The following is a 19,151-nucleotide window of genomic DNA, read 5'->3' on the forward strand; positions in this document are numbered from 1 at the left end:
TGGTATCGTACGATGAGGCACTCACGTGTCCAGAGGCGCCCATAGTACCCAATGCTGAGATGAAGCAGCTAACAAACTTACTACACCCGATGGTACTGGGTGAGAGGATTCTTGGCTTGCTGGTGAAACTGGTATCGAGAGACTGAGCAGATCACGTGCTGCTGCATAAGCTTCTGGAGTTGATGGCAATGGGATAGAGCCTTGCTGTTGAGTCAACAAGGATGGCACTGCTGAACTAGATAAGTGTTGCTTCAGGGGCCAGTCTCAACGGGGCCGGGGCTGACATTGGAGTCGATGGTCCCACCTGAGTAGATGATTGCCTCACTGTTGAGCACCCTCTACTATCTTTCTCAGCATGCTTGCCGGGCTTTGGTGCCAGGGACCTCAATCTGGACACAGAGTCCTTAGAAAGAAAAGGAGTACTTGTGGCACCTTAGAGACTAACTAACAAATTTATTTGAGCATAAGCTTTCGTGAGCTACAGCTCACTTCATCGGATACAGACTAACACGGCTGCTACTCAGAGTCCTTAGAAGCTATCTTCCTCAGTACTGGACAGGGTGACTGGCAGGGTTTGGCCAAAACAGAAGGAGTGTTCCTGACTGAAGAAGTTGTGCTTAGTACTAGCTCTGAATGGGAAGGCTCTGAGGGTGGGCGCAGGGCTGACTCCATCAGAAGAAATTTAGGTCTGGCCTCCCTGTCTTTCTTGGTTCTTGGCTTAAATTCCCTGCAGATTTGGCAGCGATCCCTGACATGAGTCTCTCCAAGCCAGTTCAGGCCAGTGGAGTGCAGGTTGCTCACTGACATAAGTTTCTTGTGGGACTCACAAGGTTCAAAGCCTGGTGACTAAGGCATGCCCCAGCACCAAAACCAGTATCTAAGACTGAAGACTATACACCTCCCCAGTCTAATAAAGGAAATGTAATACTATTACTAATTTTAACACTATAACTATGACTAAAAGTGAGTACCAACCATATATAAACAGTGGTGAAAATCTTGAGGTAGCAAGATTAGACACTTCAACAACCGTCACGGGCAGCAAGAAGGAACTCAGGGGGTCGTGCCTGGCTCTGCCCTTTATTCCATTATAGAGCAGCGTGAGGAAGAAGAGGGCGCATACCCCACCCTGATGGATACCACAGAAGGAAAAATCTCTGAAAATGCACTGGGCACACACACCTGAAGTGGAATGGACAAATGCAATCACTCCAAGTACAAAATCGAATTGAATTTAGAACGGTATATATAGAAATAATGCTATTTAATACAAATCAAACAATGACAAAATATGCAGAGATTGGCGTGAATTAAATGCCACATGATTAACTTAAATGCATATGCAGTTTGACGTGGGTGAAAGAAACATGAATGTTGGGTGGGGCAGCTATAGGATTTCAGCCCCTACAAATCTAACATGTTCTACCTAGAAGCCTTAATTAAAATGGTGGTTTGTATTGGGCATGGACCACAAATTAAAACGGATTTGCCACAAATTCTTCAGTACACATAATTCTATATTAGGCAGCGAGACACCAAAGACATTGTCAGGCCATTTTAAATCCCAATTTCAGATTGTGTAAAAATAAGGATTTATAAAACTTAAAAGTCAATAGAAAAGTTGTTATACATTTAAAGAAAAATTCCAATGAAAATTTTTTATTTAAGTATTTCCCCTGCAGTGATTGCAAGCCAAATGCTTCAGTATTTTCCTAGTGCATGAGAACCAGGGAACAAAACTGTCTAGAGACAAAAGTAAAAATAATTAATTAATTTTCATATTTCAAGTTGTGAAAAAATGCATTAAAGTAAACTAAGGGCTTGTCTACCTTTGAAAGTTAATTTGGATTAAGTTAGGGTATGTATTTAAAGCACAACAGCTATGCCTGAATAATTCCACATGTGAACATTCTTATTCCAGAATAGCTACACCTGAATAATGACGGGTTTCAGAGTAGCAGCTGTGTTAGTCTGTATCCGCAAAAAGAAAAGGAGTACTTGTGGCACCTTAGAGACTATATGCTCAAATAAATTTGTTAGTCTCTAAGGTGCCACAAGTCCTCCTTTTCTTTTTATATCTGAATAGTTATTCTGGAATAACTCCTGGTCTAGACAAGCCCATAACATCTAACTATTGAAAAGTGAACTTTCTTAGGCCCAGATCCTGCAAACATGTATTACTTTATGCACATGAGTAGTCCCATAAGTTTTAGAGGACTACTCATGCAAGTAAATTTATGGACATGCCAAAATGTTCGGAGGAATGGGGTCTTCCTTTGTAAACATATATGGAATTTTTAATCTGAGGATGTCAATTTAAATGAAAATACAAACTAATATTTACCAGGGGAATGCTAGCATTTCATTCATTTCCTACATTTCACAATGGCCTCTTTTATTTTTGCAGATAGCTCACACGTGTCCAGTCATACACAAATACTGTATCACTCCTCCCCCCCGGCCCTCCCTAAAAGTCAGCCAGCTGTTACAAAATTCTGACATTTGTTAACACAATTTACTGTCTGATACTGCAAAGCAAAATAGAGACAATTAATAATAATCAGAACTGAAGAGTCTGAGACAGCTTATGAGCACAGGATTATATTAGTTGTTTAAAAAGGACAAACAAGTTCCTGCGTCAACTAACACAAAACAAAGGGCAGTGATGTACATAACCAGTGAGGAAAGAGACTCTCTCAATGTCTTTTGTAGATTACTGTGTGAGTGACAGAAGCGGCAGGAGCAAATACCTCTTTTCATTTGCTCAGCCTGTTTGAGAAGAATAGCTATGCTTGCCAAGGAAGCTGCAGCTGTGCTCCAGCTCAGTTTAATCACTGTGTATGGCTGAGGGTTAATTAGCTGCCATTCTTACTGGTATTTGTTGTTCTAATGAAGATTTGCATAAATGTAAGACTACTGGGTAACTGATATTTGATTTTTCCCTTCAAAGAGGGTGGTTGGGGGGAAAGGGGGGAACTCACACATCCTAAGTGTTTATATTTGTGGGATATTCAGTGTTGCCTTTCCATTTGACCTGATCTGCTTCTGCCTGTTTGATGAATGGTGAACAAAGAGTTCAAGGTTGCTTATTGACTTGAGCCCCCTGCTGGGTCTCTGCCTCTAAAATGAGGCAGTATACCTTAGAAGAAGGAAGGACAAAGTGGATTGAAATTTGCTCCCAGCTAATAGAGAATATATATACAATATTTCTCCCAGATGTGCCAGGGCTATTTTCAGAATGATTCCCCCACTCAGAGAAAGAGGGAGTCAATTTACAACACCGTGTTCCAATTAGATTTCAGGGAATGTCTAATCCAACAGTTTGTTAATGATAAAATATCATCAGAACTGTACTCAGAAAATGAAACAAATGGCACAAGCAGGAGAACTGTTATAGTGCAGCCAGAAATAGAAATAAGTAGGGCTATCACATCAGGCTGTACAATGAAAAATAAAAGCCCCTAAATTTGTCGAAGTCTTCAATTTCAGAAACATATCACTAAAATACAGAGTTCACATGTATGTAAATTACCAAGAGTAGGAATAAACAAACAATTCAAAAGACAGGAAACAAAGAGCTCAACATTTCACATTCAGGAGAGGTGAGCTCACAAAGCAAAACATAGGAATACTATTCATTCCTCAAAATCAAGCTATGAAATTCACAAGACACAGTAAGCAAATCCCCATAGAGTATTTAAAGGTATACTTAACTTAAAAAATCAAAGTTCTGTACAAAATATTTTATCAACTACAGTTACAATAACACCCAAGATTACTATAATTGACAGAGATTACAGGAAAAAGAGCTCTTCTTTCCTCAATCTTCTTTCCTCAGTTGGGGCTTGGTCCTGCTTTGAGCAGGGGGTTGGAGTAGATGACCTCCTGAAGTCCCTTCCAACCCTGATAGTCTGTGATTCTATGATTCTATAATCTTTTTGAGTTTGTTCACTTTGTGCGCTTGACAGCATTCTTTGTATAGTCCTGTTTACTGTTTCTCCTCTATACTCATCCAGTTTCTGCTGTTATTTTGTGTGGGTATTTCACACAATCACAGGGGAGGGAAAAACATTAAGAAAAGAAAAATCTGATCATAAAACTACAAAAAATGGAAGGGGAGCAACGGGACAGGTGAAGTACCAGATATTACTTTTAATCCACTATTTGAAACAGATTATATTTTCGAGTTGGAGACCAGACCCCCCCCCCAAAAAGCAACAACAAAAAACTGTGTATATTTCCAACTTCTAACTCTAACACAGCTTTCCCACTGACTTTTGAAGTGCCCATATATCACTAATAGAAAACTCCATGTTTTCCATTAATGTCACCATACCCTTTATGCTTATTCTAAAGACTCCTAGACTATTAGTTTTCTTTTCTTTACATTTGTGTTACCACTCCAGCTGTATCAAAAGACAAGCCTCTGCTCAATAAAATGTATAGTGAGAAGTGTGCACATGAAGTCCCTCCAACACATCAGTAGGGGGTGCTCTAAACCCCAGAAATAAACATGCCTGAAGTCACAAGGTATTTAGTAACTGTCCAGTCTCCTTCACTGTTTCAGCTTTTATCTAGGACATTGTGAGCGTTACCAGGACCTCATTTTTCCTGTAAGTTTGGGCTGCATTATTTCAGTCACCACAGGTAACTATATATTGGACTCCTTTTTACATCTAACTGCAGCTTTTTGTATCACATCTAAGGCAACCCCAAATGAAGGAATTTAGCCAGTCAAACACTTGCCTACCCTCAGAATTTCATTGTGAGCCTTGAGATATTTTACTGTTTTTCTTAAAGACCCAGCTCCTGGAGGACTGTGATTACATGGGAAGCTAGTTTTCCTTCTTTTTTTTTAAAGTAAGTTTCTAGCCCTCATGGTTTGGAAAAAAACAAAACAAAACTTCAAAACATGGATCTTAAAGGCTTAGAAACCAGAAGACAAATAAAAAAGACTCCAGAATGTATCATGGTAAAAATCTCATGACACGTAAGCCAATGTCATGATTTTGGGGAGCCTGACTCATTATTTTGGAATGTCTGGGATTCTCAGTCGTACAACCAGACTCATTCCTTGGTCACTGGGGGCAGGACAAAGGGTGGAGCCACAGGCCTAGCAGTCAGTAGGAAGCAACAGGGTGTGTGACTGAAAGTTGAGGGGAATGGTTAACCACTATCCTCGTTAATAAGAGTGATTGCCTACTCTCTGCATTAATGCCTATTATTTGTAAACTGTTTTGTTAGCCTTCCACCAGAACTGGTACTATTATACTCTTTTCAGAAGGATGTCTAAATGAAAGCTTTCCATTTCAATGTTCAGTAATATTATCTGTCTGTAATAGCCCACATTTCTCAAATAGCATTTCCCGCTAGGGATATATTAGGGATTAAACTCTTTAGTTTGAAATAGCGTATTTTTATTCTCAAACACTAAAAATGCACCTGCCCTTCTGACAATATGTTTTCTCTTTAATTTATGTCATGTACATTTTTTCACTTAGCATTGTAGCAATCACATGCACTAAATTTTAAATCTACATCTATTTCTTTTTTTTTTTAATACAGTCGTAAAACACTGTACCAAGCAGATACTAATAGATAACAGAAAGCTAGATGTGAATGAATGCAAAAGTCAAACCAGTGTTATTTTCTTACCAGGGTTGCAGTCTGTAAGAAGTGAGCAGATGGAGAGGAGAACTTTAGAAATGGTTAATGCTGGACTCCAGTTGTCTTTTAAAATGTCAAGGCAGATCACTCCTTGGCTGTTAATATTACAGTGATAGATTCTTGTCCGAAATGTAACCTAGAAAAGACAGTGTCTAAGTAAAAAAGGTGTTTAAAACTAACAATTCCAGTATTATTATTATTATTAATATAAAGTAGTTACAAAATCTTATCAGTTAAAGAACATTCTGCTTTCCTGAGGCCTGTGTAACTTTGCAGAGTGATACTACTATGCTGCATTCAATTAAAAGTTGTGTAAGTTTTAGGATATTTACTATAGTTCAAATTCTGCACCTCTCTCTCTGGCTGGTAACAGAACCGGTTTGGTGTCAGTGTGCAAGGTTGGGACATGGTTCCAGAGATACACTTGTATGGAGTCTCCTGACCTCCCTTATCTCTGCACAGGGGCCACAGAGCACATTTTAACCACTGATCTGGAGTCATCTCCATGAAGTCGCTCTACAGCCATTTCTGCCTTTGAGGGGAGGAGGAGGAAGGATTTCTCCCACATGCCATCCCATCTGCCTAGCACCTAGCTCAGCTGATTGGATTGGATGTTGGACAGCTTAATGACTGGTAGAAAAACCTGACATAAAATGTCCTGGGGCTAGGTAGACAAATTCTTTAGGAGAGGCTGACACAGTAACCTGATTTGCATTTCCAAATTTAAAATCACAAATGAACCAATGGAATTGCATCTACATATCTTTTCTTTTGTTGTTCATATTATTATTTTTTTGATGTTTGTACCCATTCTAGTTCACATCAAATGCATTGAGCCCTGCAAATCCACGGGTATCCGCTTTATATCCGTGGACCATTTCTGCAGATAGCAGCACGGATGCAGATACAAATTTTGTATCCACACAGGGCTCTGACGGTAAGAGCCAGGTGGGCAGCTGTGAGGAACCATGGCATGGACCCTCCACCTGCCCTGGGTGGGAGGCCTGGGGGGCAGCAACACAGGGCAGGGACTGCTCAGGCCCCCCACCCAGGGCAGGTGGAGGGTCCGTCGCGGCTCCCCACAATGGCCCACCCGGCTCTTTCCGTGGCTGGGCTGGGGCTCCAAGCTACCTCCCCAGCAGGAGCCAGGTCAGGGAGAGCCATGCTGGCAGCTGTGGGGAGCCTGGATCTCTCCACCTGCCCTGGGCAGGGGGCTGGGACACTAGGCGGGGGGCTGCTCAGGTTCCTGCCCAGGGCAGGTGGAGGGACCCAGGCTCCCCACAGCTGCCCATGCGGCTCTCCCCGACCGGGTTCCGGTGGGGAGGATACCTTGGCCCCCAGTGTAGAGCCCTGCAAATCCATGGATATCTGCAGACATCCGCATCTGCGGATGCGGGTATGCACAGATAATATTTGTGGATCGTGGATTGGATGTGGATACACATTTGTGTATCCGAACAGGGCTATACAAGTGAACCTACACTGAACACACCAGAAGGGTAGCCTGCCCTTCCTTTTTCTGTGCTGGAGTAATGTGTGTACCTGTTTTAAAGTGTGTCCTGAATATACAGGCCTTTTATTTTTCAAATAATTTCAGCTGTAAAAGAAAGGTGTGCGGTTATTGGATAGAAACGGACTATGTAAAAATGACATCTTGGTGTTCCTTAGTTATTCCCCATCAGCAATTTGTTTTCCTATTAGATTTACTCAGATGACAAGTCAAAACAAGATTTTTATAATGACTTGCTCAACTTGGCAGCTAAAAACCAAGATGTATCATTTCTGTGGAATATCTCACCAGCAACAATAACTTTCTGGAGTCTAAATTAAGTCAAAAATGAGTGGATTATGCATTAGACAGTACTGACAGCAATAAAAACTTGATGACACCTCTGAATCTACTCTTATTTTAGGCAAGGACAAAATTTCTGTTTTCAATGGGATCCAAATGGGGACATTTGTCAGTAAACTAAGCAGATGATACAAATATGTGCAATAACATACTGCTATTTTAATCATGTAAATATTCTTTAACTGGTTGAACACTTCTTCAATCCCTTTACCTCAGTCGTTCAAATAGCCTTGATAAGAGAAAGGAGTGAAAAGCCAGAAGCTTTCTGTTGGTAAAGCATTGGAGGCAATGAAAAATACTTCTTCCTCATCACTACGTTTTCACAGCGATCTAGAAAGGCAATATTTGGATCCCTGATTGCATGGAGCAGTGAGTTATGTAACAAAGAACCAACTATATCAGGTTTAACGGCTTTTAAATACCTTTATGCCTAAGGTTATTATGAACTCATAAGCTGATTGAGCAGTTTGCTAGTCTGTACTCCATATATCTATGCTTTTCTATGAAGTTGTGCTTTCAATTAATCTTTTTCAGGCTGGCTTACCTACGTGCTTTCTTCTGATACCTTTATAACCCTTTAAAAATATTCCTGCATCCTGCATCTCCAGCCCAGTAAGTTACTACAGCAAGAAAATCTATCTAGGAAGAAGGCACAGAGACATTGTGCTGGCTACAGGTCAGATGAAAATCTCTCTGCTATAAGGATATTCACCAAAGGCTGGTTCTGTCCCATTGACATCACCAGAATGGTATAAATAAGCCACAATTTAGGAGATAACTGGAAATATTGTTTCCTCCTCCAGGTGACTGTCCTGACTCTGTAGCAGGCCAGCCTCCATTGCAGCCAACTTGGGAAACTAACTGCAGCTGAAAATTGCTAGAAAGTATAAATGAGACAGGAGCATCTCATTCCCTCAGACACTGACTCCCACATATCTGATGTTGTATGTGTCACACACACAATCTGATGTTTTGCAGGGCTATCTCCATCTATTGTGAAGAGACAAGAAGCCAGCTGACAATATTACTCCAGGGGTTTTACATTTTCTACAATATGGTCAGATTTTTACACTTGATACCATTTAAATGTGTCCTGTAAAGGATGCAGTCTAATGTTTCCATTTATTCCTTAATACAAAAGCCTAAATAACACTCCTACTAACATTCAAAGATTTATGGGTATATGCAGGAAGTTATCATCAGACAAATGAATGATAGATGAGTAATTTCCATTTCCCCAAAGATATCTGTCCTCTATGGACTCATTTTCTTTTATACTGTAGTGCATACAGAATATCTTATTTTCACAGGATATATGTGCAGGTCAGGGAACTGTACTTTACAGAAATGGGGGAAAGATAGGACAATTTTCTAAAAACAATAAAAATATCATAGAAGGTTTTAAAGGTAACCTGTAAGGAATTTAAATGAATTCAAAACAATTTTGGCAATAAATAATAATAATGATAAATACATTTATCTAGTGCTCCACAGCAAAGTTAGTTGGGTTCTATAAACAGAATAAAAACAAAAGTCTAACCTCGTTAAATAAAAACAAATCAGGTTAAGAACATAGGAGCGGCCATACTGGGTCAGACCAATGTTCCATCTAGCCTAGTATCCTGTCTTCCAATAGTGGCCAATGCCAGGTGCCCCAGAGAGAAAGAACAGAACAGGTAATCATCAAGTGATCCATCCCCTGTCGACCGTCGCAGTTTCTGGCAAACAGAGGCTAGGGACACCATCTCTTCCCATCCCGGCTAATTGATGGACCTATCCTCCATTAACTTATCTAGTTCTTTTTTGAATCCTGTTATAGTCTTGGCCTTCACAACATGCCCTGGAAAAGAGTTCCACAGGTTGGCTGTGCGGTGCGTGAAGGAATACTTCCTTTTGTTTGTTTGTTTGAAACCTGCTGCCGATTAATTTCATTTGGTGACCCCTAGTTCTTGTGTTATGAGGAGTAAATAACACTTCCTTATTTACTTTCTCCACACCAGTCATGATTTCATAGACCTCTATCATATCCCCCCTTAGCTGTCTCTTTTCCAAGATGAAAAGTCCCAGTCTTATTAATCTCTCCTCATATGGAAGCAGTTCCATACCCCTAATCATTTTGTTGCCCTTTTCTGTACCTTTCCCAATTCCAATATATCTTTTTTGAGATGGGGCAACCAAATCTGCACACAGAATTCAAGATGTGGGCATACCATGGATTTATGTAGAGGATATATGACGTTTTCTGTTTTATTATCTATCCCTTTCCTAATGATTCCAAACATTCTGTTAGCTTTTTTGACTGCTGCTGCACATTGAGTGGATGTTTTCAATGACTCCAAGATCTCTTTCTTGAGTGATAACAGCTATTTTAGACCCCATCATTTTATATATATAGTTGGGATTATGTTTTCCAATGTGCATTACTTTGCATTTTTCAACATTGAATTTCCTCTACCATTTTGTTGCCCAGTCACCCAGTTTTGTGAAATCCTTTTGTAACTCTTCACAGTCTGCTTTGGATGTAACTATCTTAAGTAGTTTTGTATCATCTGCAAATTTTGCCACCTCTCTGTTTACCCCTTTTTCCAGATAATTTATGGATATTTTGAATAGGACTGGTCCCAATACAGACCCCTGGGGGCACCACTGTTTACCTCTCTCCATTCTGAAAACTGACCATTTATTCCTACCCTTTGTTTTCTATCTTTTAACCAGTTACCAACCCATGAGAGAACCTTCCCTCTTATCCCATGACTCCTTACTTTGCTTAAGAGCCTTTTGTGAGGGCCCGTGTCAAAGGCTTTCCAAAAATCTAAGTACAGTATATTACCCTTGTCCACATGCTTGTTGACCCCCTCCAAGAATTCTAGTAGATTGGTGTGGCATGGTTTCCCTTTACAAAAACCATGTTGACTCTTCCCCAACAAATTGTGTTCATCCATATGTCTGATAATTCTGTTCTTTACTATAGTTCAACCAACTTGCCTGTTACTGAAGTTAAGATTACTGGCCTGTAATTGCGAGGATCACCTCTGGAGCTGCTTTTTTTTTTTTTTTTTTTGAATAGCGTCCCATTAGCTATCCTACAGTCACCCGGTACAGAAGCTGATTTAAATGATAGGTTATATACCACAGTTAGTAGTTCTGCAATTTCACATTTGAGTTCCTTCAGAACTCTTGCGTGAATACCATCCTGGTGACCATCCTGGTGACTGGTTAATTTGTAATAAGGAAAAAGAAGGGATTGAGAAGAAAGGAAATATGTATTTAGAGCCACGAGTAGTCATGGGCGGGGAGGAAAACTTTAGTACAATGTGAAAAGCCAGGTTGGACGAAGAAAGATGAATTGGGATGTGGGGACTGTTTTCCATACTGAAAGACCTTCCACAGCAAAAGCTGCAAGGCCCCCTTCACACATCCTAAGTCGAAGAAGGGGTGTGGGTGACCTCAGAGAGTTGACTGCACAAGACTCAAGGATCAGGTTTCAAATGTTGTCAGTGCCAACACCATGAAAAGCTTTAAAAACCAATCACAATATGCACTGAATGTCTTCAAAAGCTAGACTAAGGAGCACCCAACCCATAATTAGCTTAGCTAATTAGTAATGTTTGGATTATTTTCATGTCAAAATATCTAGCCCTTCCCCTCCAAATGATGCTTCAACCTGCACTGTATCGGTGATGTCACCTCAGTTATGGAATCTGAATAAAGAATTGAGTTGGTCTATATCATTTCAGGCATATTTTAAATAATAGAACAGCCCTATACTTCAGGGACCCAAACTTGCAGTCCTCACTCACACAAAATTCCTATGGCCCCCAATTCTTCAGTGGTTGTTCTGTTTGAATAAAGACTTTAGGAGCACAACCCTGGGGTGCAAGGAGTTGAGGTGCATGGGGAAAAGGTCACAGTGAATGCTGCACTTTGTGAGTCTAAGCCTATGTCTACACGATGCACCTTTTAGCGATATAGCTGTGCCGCTATAGCTATGCCACTAAAAAGTGTGCAGTGGAGCCGCTCTTTGTCGGCAGGGAGAGCTTTCCTGCTGACAAAAAATTTCTAACCACAACAAGTGGGTGGTAGCTTTGTGGCAGGAGAGCTCTCCTGCTGACAAAGTGCTGTTCACATCGGCACTTTTTGCCGGTAAAACTTCTGTCATTCAGGGATGTGTTTTTTTCACACCCCTGAATGACAACAGTTTTACTGACCAATATCCAGTGTAGACAAAGCCTAACTCTGGAGTTTAGGCGGGAGTAGCAGTTCTGGTTTTAGTCGGTCAAACTTTGTCCATTCCAAAAGAGAGAATCATAAAACAAGACCAAGCCAAAACTCTTTAGTCTTTAGTCAGAACTACTGCAGAACAGTCTAAATTTAAAATCCCTATATCCCTGCAAGTTGCAATAACCCTTATGTTAATTAGTATCCTTAAATTCCTTATAGAGGGCAACTCAATTTAGTGTGTATTATGCCTAGGACTAAGGCTGCATTTCTAAGACAAGGTGATCCTTCTCTGTTTTCTAACTACAAAATTGTAGCATACATAATGACAATTAATTAGGAAGAACAACAGCTGAGATACTTAATGGATTACCATGTAAAGTGCACAATAAATGACTGACCATATGATGCTCACCGTTAAAGCAGACTATCCTAATGTGCCCGAACAAAAGGACTTTATTTGATTTTTTGTAAACGTTTCAAATAATCTAAATTTAATAGGTAATGAATACCCATAGATTTACTGCATAAAGAGAAAACACAAACCATCTGCATTAGAAGGAAGTATTACCTTATAACTATTTTATTTGAGCTACACTGCACATTTTATTTATCAGATGTGAAACTAATTAACTGTTAAGAAATCTGAGGCTGAAATCATTCTGTGGTTTTTGTAAGGCTTCTGTTTTTCAGTTTTAACTGCCAAAAGCCAATGAAACAAGAAACAAACAAAAAGAGCAAGAAAGCAAAATCGATGTTCATCCAATAACCACCATCAAACCACCAATACACGGTGGGGTAACGCAGACTCTGGGTGTGCGATTTCTAAACATGTGTTGCTCATTAATTGGTCCATGGTGGAGCACACTAAATGTTCTACAGTGGAGTGCACTTTAACATAGTACTGTTTGAAACAGGGAACATTACAAAGAGATTACTCATTACAGTATATACGAAGAGAAAGCCCTGAAAAACCCGTTTTTGGACATCTACGTAAAACTCAAATTGCTAAAAATAACCCCCCAAAATGAAATTAATAAATCCCCCAAAACAGAAGACCTAAGTTTCTCTAACAAAAGGCTCAGTGCTTAATATGGCTTGCTAGAAGTGATAATGATTCCGTGGAGTGTATAACAGTGTTCATGTCCATCACCTTTTAATTGTGTCCAAAATGAAACAATATCTACTTATGACAATGATACAGTATATTAATGGTAATTATGAAGCTGGCTAACCGCCCACTCCACCTCAGTGGAAAGGCCATTAGAGGCAAAAGAAATATCATTTGAAGTAAACAGAGCAATACTAAGCATATATGTACCATATAAATATTTTCAATTGACATGCAGAGTTGGTAGGTCTAAAGATGGATCCTAGAACTAATCCTTGCTGTAACTATAACAAAGAGCAAGTCAAGATGTTCTAAGAAGCTGTGTAAAGAAGTCCTTTGAAAATAATGGAAAGGGCAGAGGAGAACAAAGAAAATGGAAACATGTCCAGGTCACAGAGCTTCAGGATACAGAGCAATATTGAGTGATGTAGAGAGTCAAAAGCTTTCTCAGATAAAGACAGACAATACAAGTTTCTGTAAGATGACTTTATTCCTGATGTTACGTTGTGTGATTATGGAATTTAAAAAAGGCTGTGCCAGCCAAATGAAAGGCAAAAAACAAATTTGAGAGATGTATTGGCTGTTATTTAAGCATTTTAATAAACTGTTTCTGTGGATAACTTTCTGACTAGTTTAATCTTACAGACCATAGAATCATAGAATCATAGAATATCAGGGTTGGAAGGGACCTCAGGAGGTCATCTAGTCCAACGCCCTGCTCAAAGCAGGACCAATCCACAATTAAATCATCCCAGCCAGGGCTTTGTCAAGCCTGACCTTAAAAACTTCTAAGGAAGGAGATTCTACCACCTCCCTAGGTAACGCATTCCAGTGTTTCACCACCCTCCTAGTGAAAAAGTTTTTCCTAATATCCAACCTAAACCTCCCCCACTGCAACTTGAGACCATTACTCCTTGTCCTGTCCTCTTCTACCACTGAGAATAGTCTAGAACCATCCTCTCTGGAACCACCTCTCAGGTAGTTGAAAGCAGCTATCAAATCCCCCCTCATTCTTCTCTTCTGCAGACTAAACAATCCCAGTTCCCTCAGTCTCTCCTCATAAGTCATGTGTTCCAGACCCCTAATCATTTTTGTTGCCCTTCGCTGGACTCTCTCCAATTTATCCACATCCTTCTTGTAGTGTGGGGCCCAAAACTGGACACAGTACTCCAGATGAGGCCTCACCAATGTCGAATAGAGGGGAACGATCACGTCCCTCGATCTGCTGGCAATGCTCCTACTTATACATCCCAAAATGCCATTGGCCTTCTTGGCAACAAGGGCACATTGCTGACTCATATCCAGCTTCTCGTCCACTGTCACCCCTAGGTCGTTTTCCGCAGAACTGCTGCCTAGCCATTCGGTCCCTAGTCTGTAGCGGTGCATTGGGTTCTTCCGTCCTAAGTGCAGGACCCTGCACTTATCCTTACTGAACCTCATCAGACTTCTTTTGGCCCAATCCTCCAATTTGTCTAGGTTCCTCTGTATCCTATCCCTGCCCTCCAGCGTATCTACCACTCCTCCTAGTTTAGTATCATCCGCAAATTTGCTGAGAGTGCAATCCACACCATCCTCCAGATCATTTATGAAGATATTGAACAAAACCGGCCCCAGGACCGACCCCTGGGGTACTCCACTTGATACTGGCTGCCAACTAGACATGGAGCCATTGATCACTACCCGTTGAGCCCGACAATCTAGCCAACTTTCTATCCACCTTATAGTGCATTCATCCAGCCCATACTTCTTTAACTTGCTGACAAGAATACTGTGGGAGACCGTGTCAAAAGCTTTGCTAAAGTCAAGAAACAATACATCCACTGCTTTCCCTTCATCCACAGAACCAGTAATCTCATCATAGAAGGCGATTAGATTAGTCAGTCATGACCTTTCCTTGGTGAATCCATGCTGACTGTTCCTGATCACTTTCCTCTCATGTAAGTGCTTCAGGATTGATTCTTTGAGGACCTGCTCCATGATTTTTCCAGGGACTGAGGTGAGGCTGACTGGCCTGTAGTTCCCAGGATCCTCCTTCTTCCCTTTTTTAAAGATTGGCACTACATTAGCCTTTTTCCAGTCATCTGGGACTTCCACCGTTCGCCATGAGTTTTCAAAGATAATGGCCAATGGCTCTGCAATCACAGCCGCCAATTCCTTTAGCACTCTCGGATGCAACTCGTCTGGCCCCATGGACTTGTGCACGTCCAGCTTTTCTAAACAGTCCCTAACCACCTCTTTCTCCACAGAGGGCTGGCCATCTACTCCCCATGCTGTGATGCCCAGCGCAGCAGTCTGGGAGCTGACCTTGTTAGTGAAGACAGAGGCAAAAAAAGCATTGAGTACATTAGCTTTTTCCACATCCTCTGTCACTAGGTTGCCTCCCTCATTCAGTAAGGGGCCCACACTTTCCTTGGCTTTCTTCTTGTTGCCAACATACCTGAAGAAACCCTTCTTGTTACTCTTGACATCTCTTGCTAGCTGCAGCTCCAGGTGCGATTTGGCCCTCCTGATTTCATTCCTACATGCCCGAGCAATATTTTTATACTCTTCCCTGGTCATATGTCCAACCTTCCACTTCTTGTAAGCTTCTTTTTTATGTTTAAGATCCGCTAGGATTTCACCGTTAAGCCAAGCTGGTCGCCTGCCATATTTATTATTCTTTCGACACATCGGGATGGTTTGTCCCTGTAACCTCAACAGAGATTCCTTGAAATACAGCCAGCTCTCCTGGACTCCTTTCCCCTTTATGTTAGTCCTCCCGGGGATCCTACCCATCTGTTCCCTGACGGAGTTGAAGTCTGCTTTCCTGAAGTCCAGGGTCCGTATCCTGCTGCTTACCTTTCTTCCCTGTGTCAGGATCCTGAACTCAACCAACTCATGGTCACTGCCTCCCAAATTCCCATCCACTTTTGCTTCCCCCACTAATTCTTCCCGGTTTGTGAGCAGCAGGTCAAGAAAAGCTCCCCCCCTAGTTGGCTCCTCTAGCACTTGCACCAGGAAATTGTCCCCTACGTTTTCCAAAAACTTCCTGGATTGTCTATGCACCGCTGTATTGCTCTCCCAGCAGATATCAGGAAAATTAAAGTCACCCATGAGAACCAGGGTGTGCGATCTAGTAGCTTCTGCGAGTTGCCGGAAGAAAGCCTCATCCACCTCATCCCCCTGGTCCGGTGGTCTATAGCAGACTCCCACCACTACATCACTCTTGTTGCTGTGTCTGTCACAATAACCAGCCATGTCTGTCACAATAACCCCAAAATGTAGCCTACCAATCTTTCCTTTTGGGGTATTGCCAAAATGCCCTTTCATGATAAGCTAAAGAAACCTATCTATTCTGACAGAAATGTAGTCAAACATCACACATCCAATATATTTAATTAGTATTTTTTTAAACAATGTACCGTTTTTATGCAGTGTGACTGAATTAACTGGTCTATAAAACTGCTAGGCTATCAATAAACATTACACAGTTTCTTTCCCAAAGAGAAAGTTGGTGAGTGCCACCCAATCTCTGAGGTACAAAGAATTTCCTTCAAGAAACTGGGCACCCCCAACTTACATTTTGACAACTTAGAGCACTTTGTGTCTGCTTGGGGAGAAGGGAAGAGAGTGGTGGTGGTAGGAGTATCTAAGTTTGGGAGTGGGGAAATGGCAAGAGTTTATCTTGTACATGCGCCCTGAGTTTTGGATGAGATCGTTATAATCAAATATAAATAAACTACAACTGTTGATTAATCGCAGTTAACTCACGCCATTAACTCAAAAAAATTAATCGCAATTAATTGCAGTTTTAATCACACTGTTAAACAATAGAATACCAACTGAAATTTATTAAATATTTTGGATGTTTTTCTACATTTTCAAATATATTGATTTCAATTACAACATAGAATACAAAGTGTACAGTGCTCACTTTATATTTTATTACAAATATTTGCACTGTAAAAATGATAAAAGAATAGTATTTTTCAATTCACCTTATACAAGTACTGTAGTGCAATCATCTTTATCGTGAAAGCGCAACTTACAAATGTGGATTTTTTGTTGTTATGTAACTGGACTTAAAAACAAAACAAAGTAAAACTTTGGAGCCTACAAGTCCACTCAATCCTACTTCTTGTTCAGCCATTTGCTAAGACAAACAAGTTTGTTTACATTTACAAGAGATAATGCTGCCTGCTTCTTATTTACAATGTCACCTGAAAGTGAGAACAGGTGTTCGCTTGGCACTTTTGTAGTCGGCACTGCAAGATATTCACATTCCAGATATGCTAACATTCACATGCCCCTTCGCTTTGGCCACCATTCCAGAGGACGTTTCCATGCTGATGACGCTTGTTAAACAAATAATGGATTCATTAAATTTGTGACTGAATTCCATGGGGAAGAATTGTATGTCTCCTGTTCTGTGTTTTACCTGCATTCTGCCATATATTTCATGTTATAGCAGTCTCGGATGATGACCCAGCATGTTGTTCGTTTTAAGAACACTTTAACTGCAGGTTTGACAAAACGCAAAGAAGATACCAAGGTGAGATTTCTAAAGATAGTTACAGCACTTAACCCAAGATTTAAGAATCTGAAGTGCCTTCCAAAATCTGAGAGGGACGAGGTAGGGAGCATGCTTTCAGAAGTCTTAAAAGAACAACACTCCGATGCGGAAACTACAGAACCTGAACCACCAAAAAAGAAAATCAACCTTCTGCTGGTGACACCTGACTCAGATGATGAAAAGGAACATTTATTGGTTTGCACTGCTTTGTATCATTATCAAGCAGAACCTGTCATCAGCATGGACGCATGTCCTCTGAAATGGTGGTTGAAGTGACATATCAATCTTTAGCGCATCTGGCATGTAAATATCTTGCAACGCTGGCTACAACAGTGCCATGCGAACGCCTGTTCTCACTTTCAGGTGACACTGTAAACAAGAAGCAGGCAACATTATCTCCTTGAAATGTAAACAAACTTGTTTGTGTGAGAGATTGGCTGAACAAGAAGAAGGACTGAGTGGACTTGTAGGCTCTAAAGTTTTACATTGTTTTATTTTTAAATGCAGTTATTTTTTGTACATAATTCTACATTTCTAAGTTCAATTTTCATGATAAAGAGATTGCACTATAGTACTTGTATTAAGTGAACTGAAAAATACTATTTCTTTTATTTTTACAGTGTAAATATTTATAATAAAAAATAAATAAAAAGTGAGCACTGTATACTTTGTATTCTGTTTTGTAATTGAAATCAATGAAACATTGTGGAAAACATCCAAAAATATTTATATAAATAGTGTTCTATTATTGTTTAACAGCGTGATTAATCACGTGATTCATTGCGATTAATTTTTTTAATCACACGATTAAGCACTTGACAGCCCTAAAATAAACAAACAAATAAATAAAAGGAAGCTTAATTTGGCATACTGAAAATATAGTGGGAAAGAATTATAATTATGAAACTCAGAAGAATTAGAAGGTACTTGAATTCCCAGAAAACCACAGTGCTTCACAATGCCATTTTATATCAGACGTGACCTTTGCTTGTACTGATAATATATATGTCCTCCTCCTCTCCTCTGTCTTGTCTCTTTCTATGTGTATCACAGTCCTCTGCTGCTGTCTGGTGTTCTCTGTGATTCTGTCCCTTTGATGGGCACTGAAGTTACTCCAATGGGGAGAAGGAAGAACTGCATCTGGACTTAACCTCCGCTGAAGTCTGCTGTGTACTGCCATGTAGTTTCAGTGTCATGTGAAGGTCCAAACAGTGAAATAGATAGTGTTACAAAGGGTTTGAGAGGGAGGGGAAATGCAGATTATAGTTTTCAGTCTTAACAGACAGCTGCCCTGGCAGCCCTGGATAGCAGGATTAAGAATCGTATTGCTGATTCTCACAATTTTTGTCATGACTCTTCTGATATTAGGTTACTTTTTAATGGTTCGCATACATTTCTGGTTTCTGCCTTCAATCACGTTTCACTCTTTCCCCAACTGTCTTCTGTCTTCATTTACTGACAATGGGACTGAAGTCACAGGCTGCCTTCAGCAAGATGACCATCATGGCCCTTTCACTTTTATAGGTGAAAGTGAGCCTGCCCCCAGCAAGGACTGTGGATCTTTAATCTTCATATGAAGGCCAAGCAAGTATCAGAATAACAGAGAATGAGACTGTAAGGGCAGAAGGGTTTTTAGGAAACAGGACAAGAAACTATGAGGAATTGGGGGGAATGTGGGGAACAGAAGGTAGCTGAAAGGAGTTGCAGAGGAATGTCGCATGGCTTAGAATGACAATGGGATGGGCAGGAGA

The 19,151-nt window shown here is 40.6% G+C and overlaps 1 protein-coding gene across 2 annotated transcripts in view; it reads right to left on the reverse strand.

Annotated features, from left to right (window-relative positions):
• Nucleotides 1–19,151, reverse strand: part of UBE2E2 (ubiquitin conjugating enzyme E2 E2) — a 335,608-nt gene that overhangs the window by 35,288 nt on the left and 281,169 nt on the right. For both annotated transcript variants that reach the window (XM_037890424.2, XM_043540931.1), the window contains one exon: nucleotides 5,656–5,803. In XM_037890424.2, the coding sequence (XP_037746352.1) occupies nucleotides 5,656–5,803 (148 nt within the window). The remainder of the gene's footprint in view (nucleotides 1–5,655; nucleotides 5,804–19,151) is intronic.

The sequence above is a fragment of the Chelonia mydas genome, chromosome 2 (genome assembly GCF_015237465.2).
Source record: "Chelonia mydas isolate rCheMyd1 chromosome 2, rCheMyd1.pri.v2, whole genome shotgun sequence".
Classification (NCBI taxonomy): Eukaryota; Metazoa; Chordata; order Testudines; family Cheloniidae; genus Chelonia; species Chelonia mydas.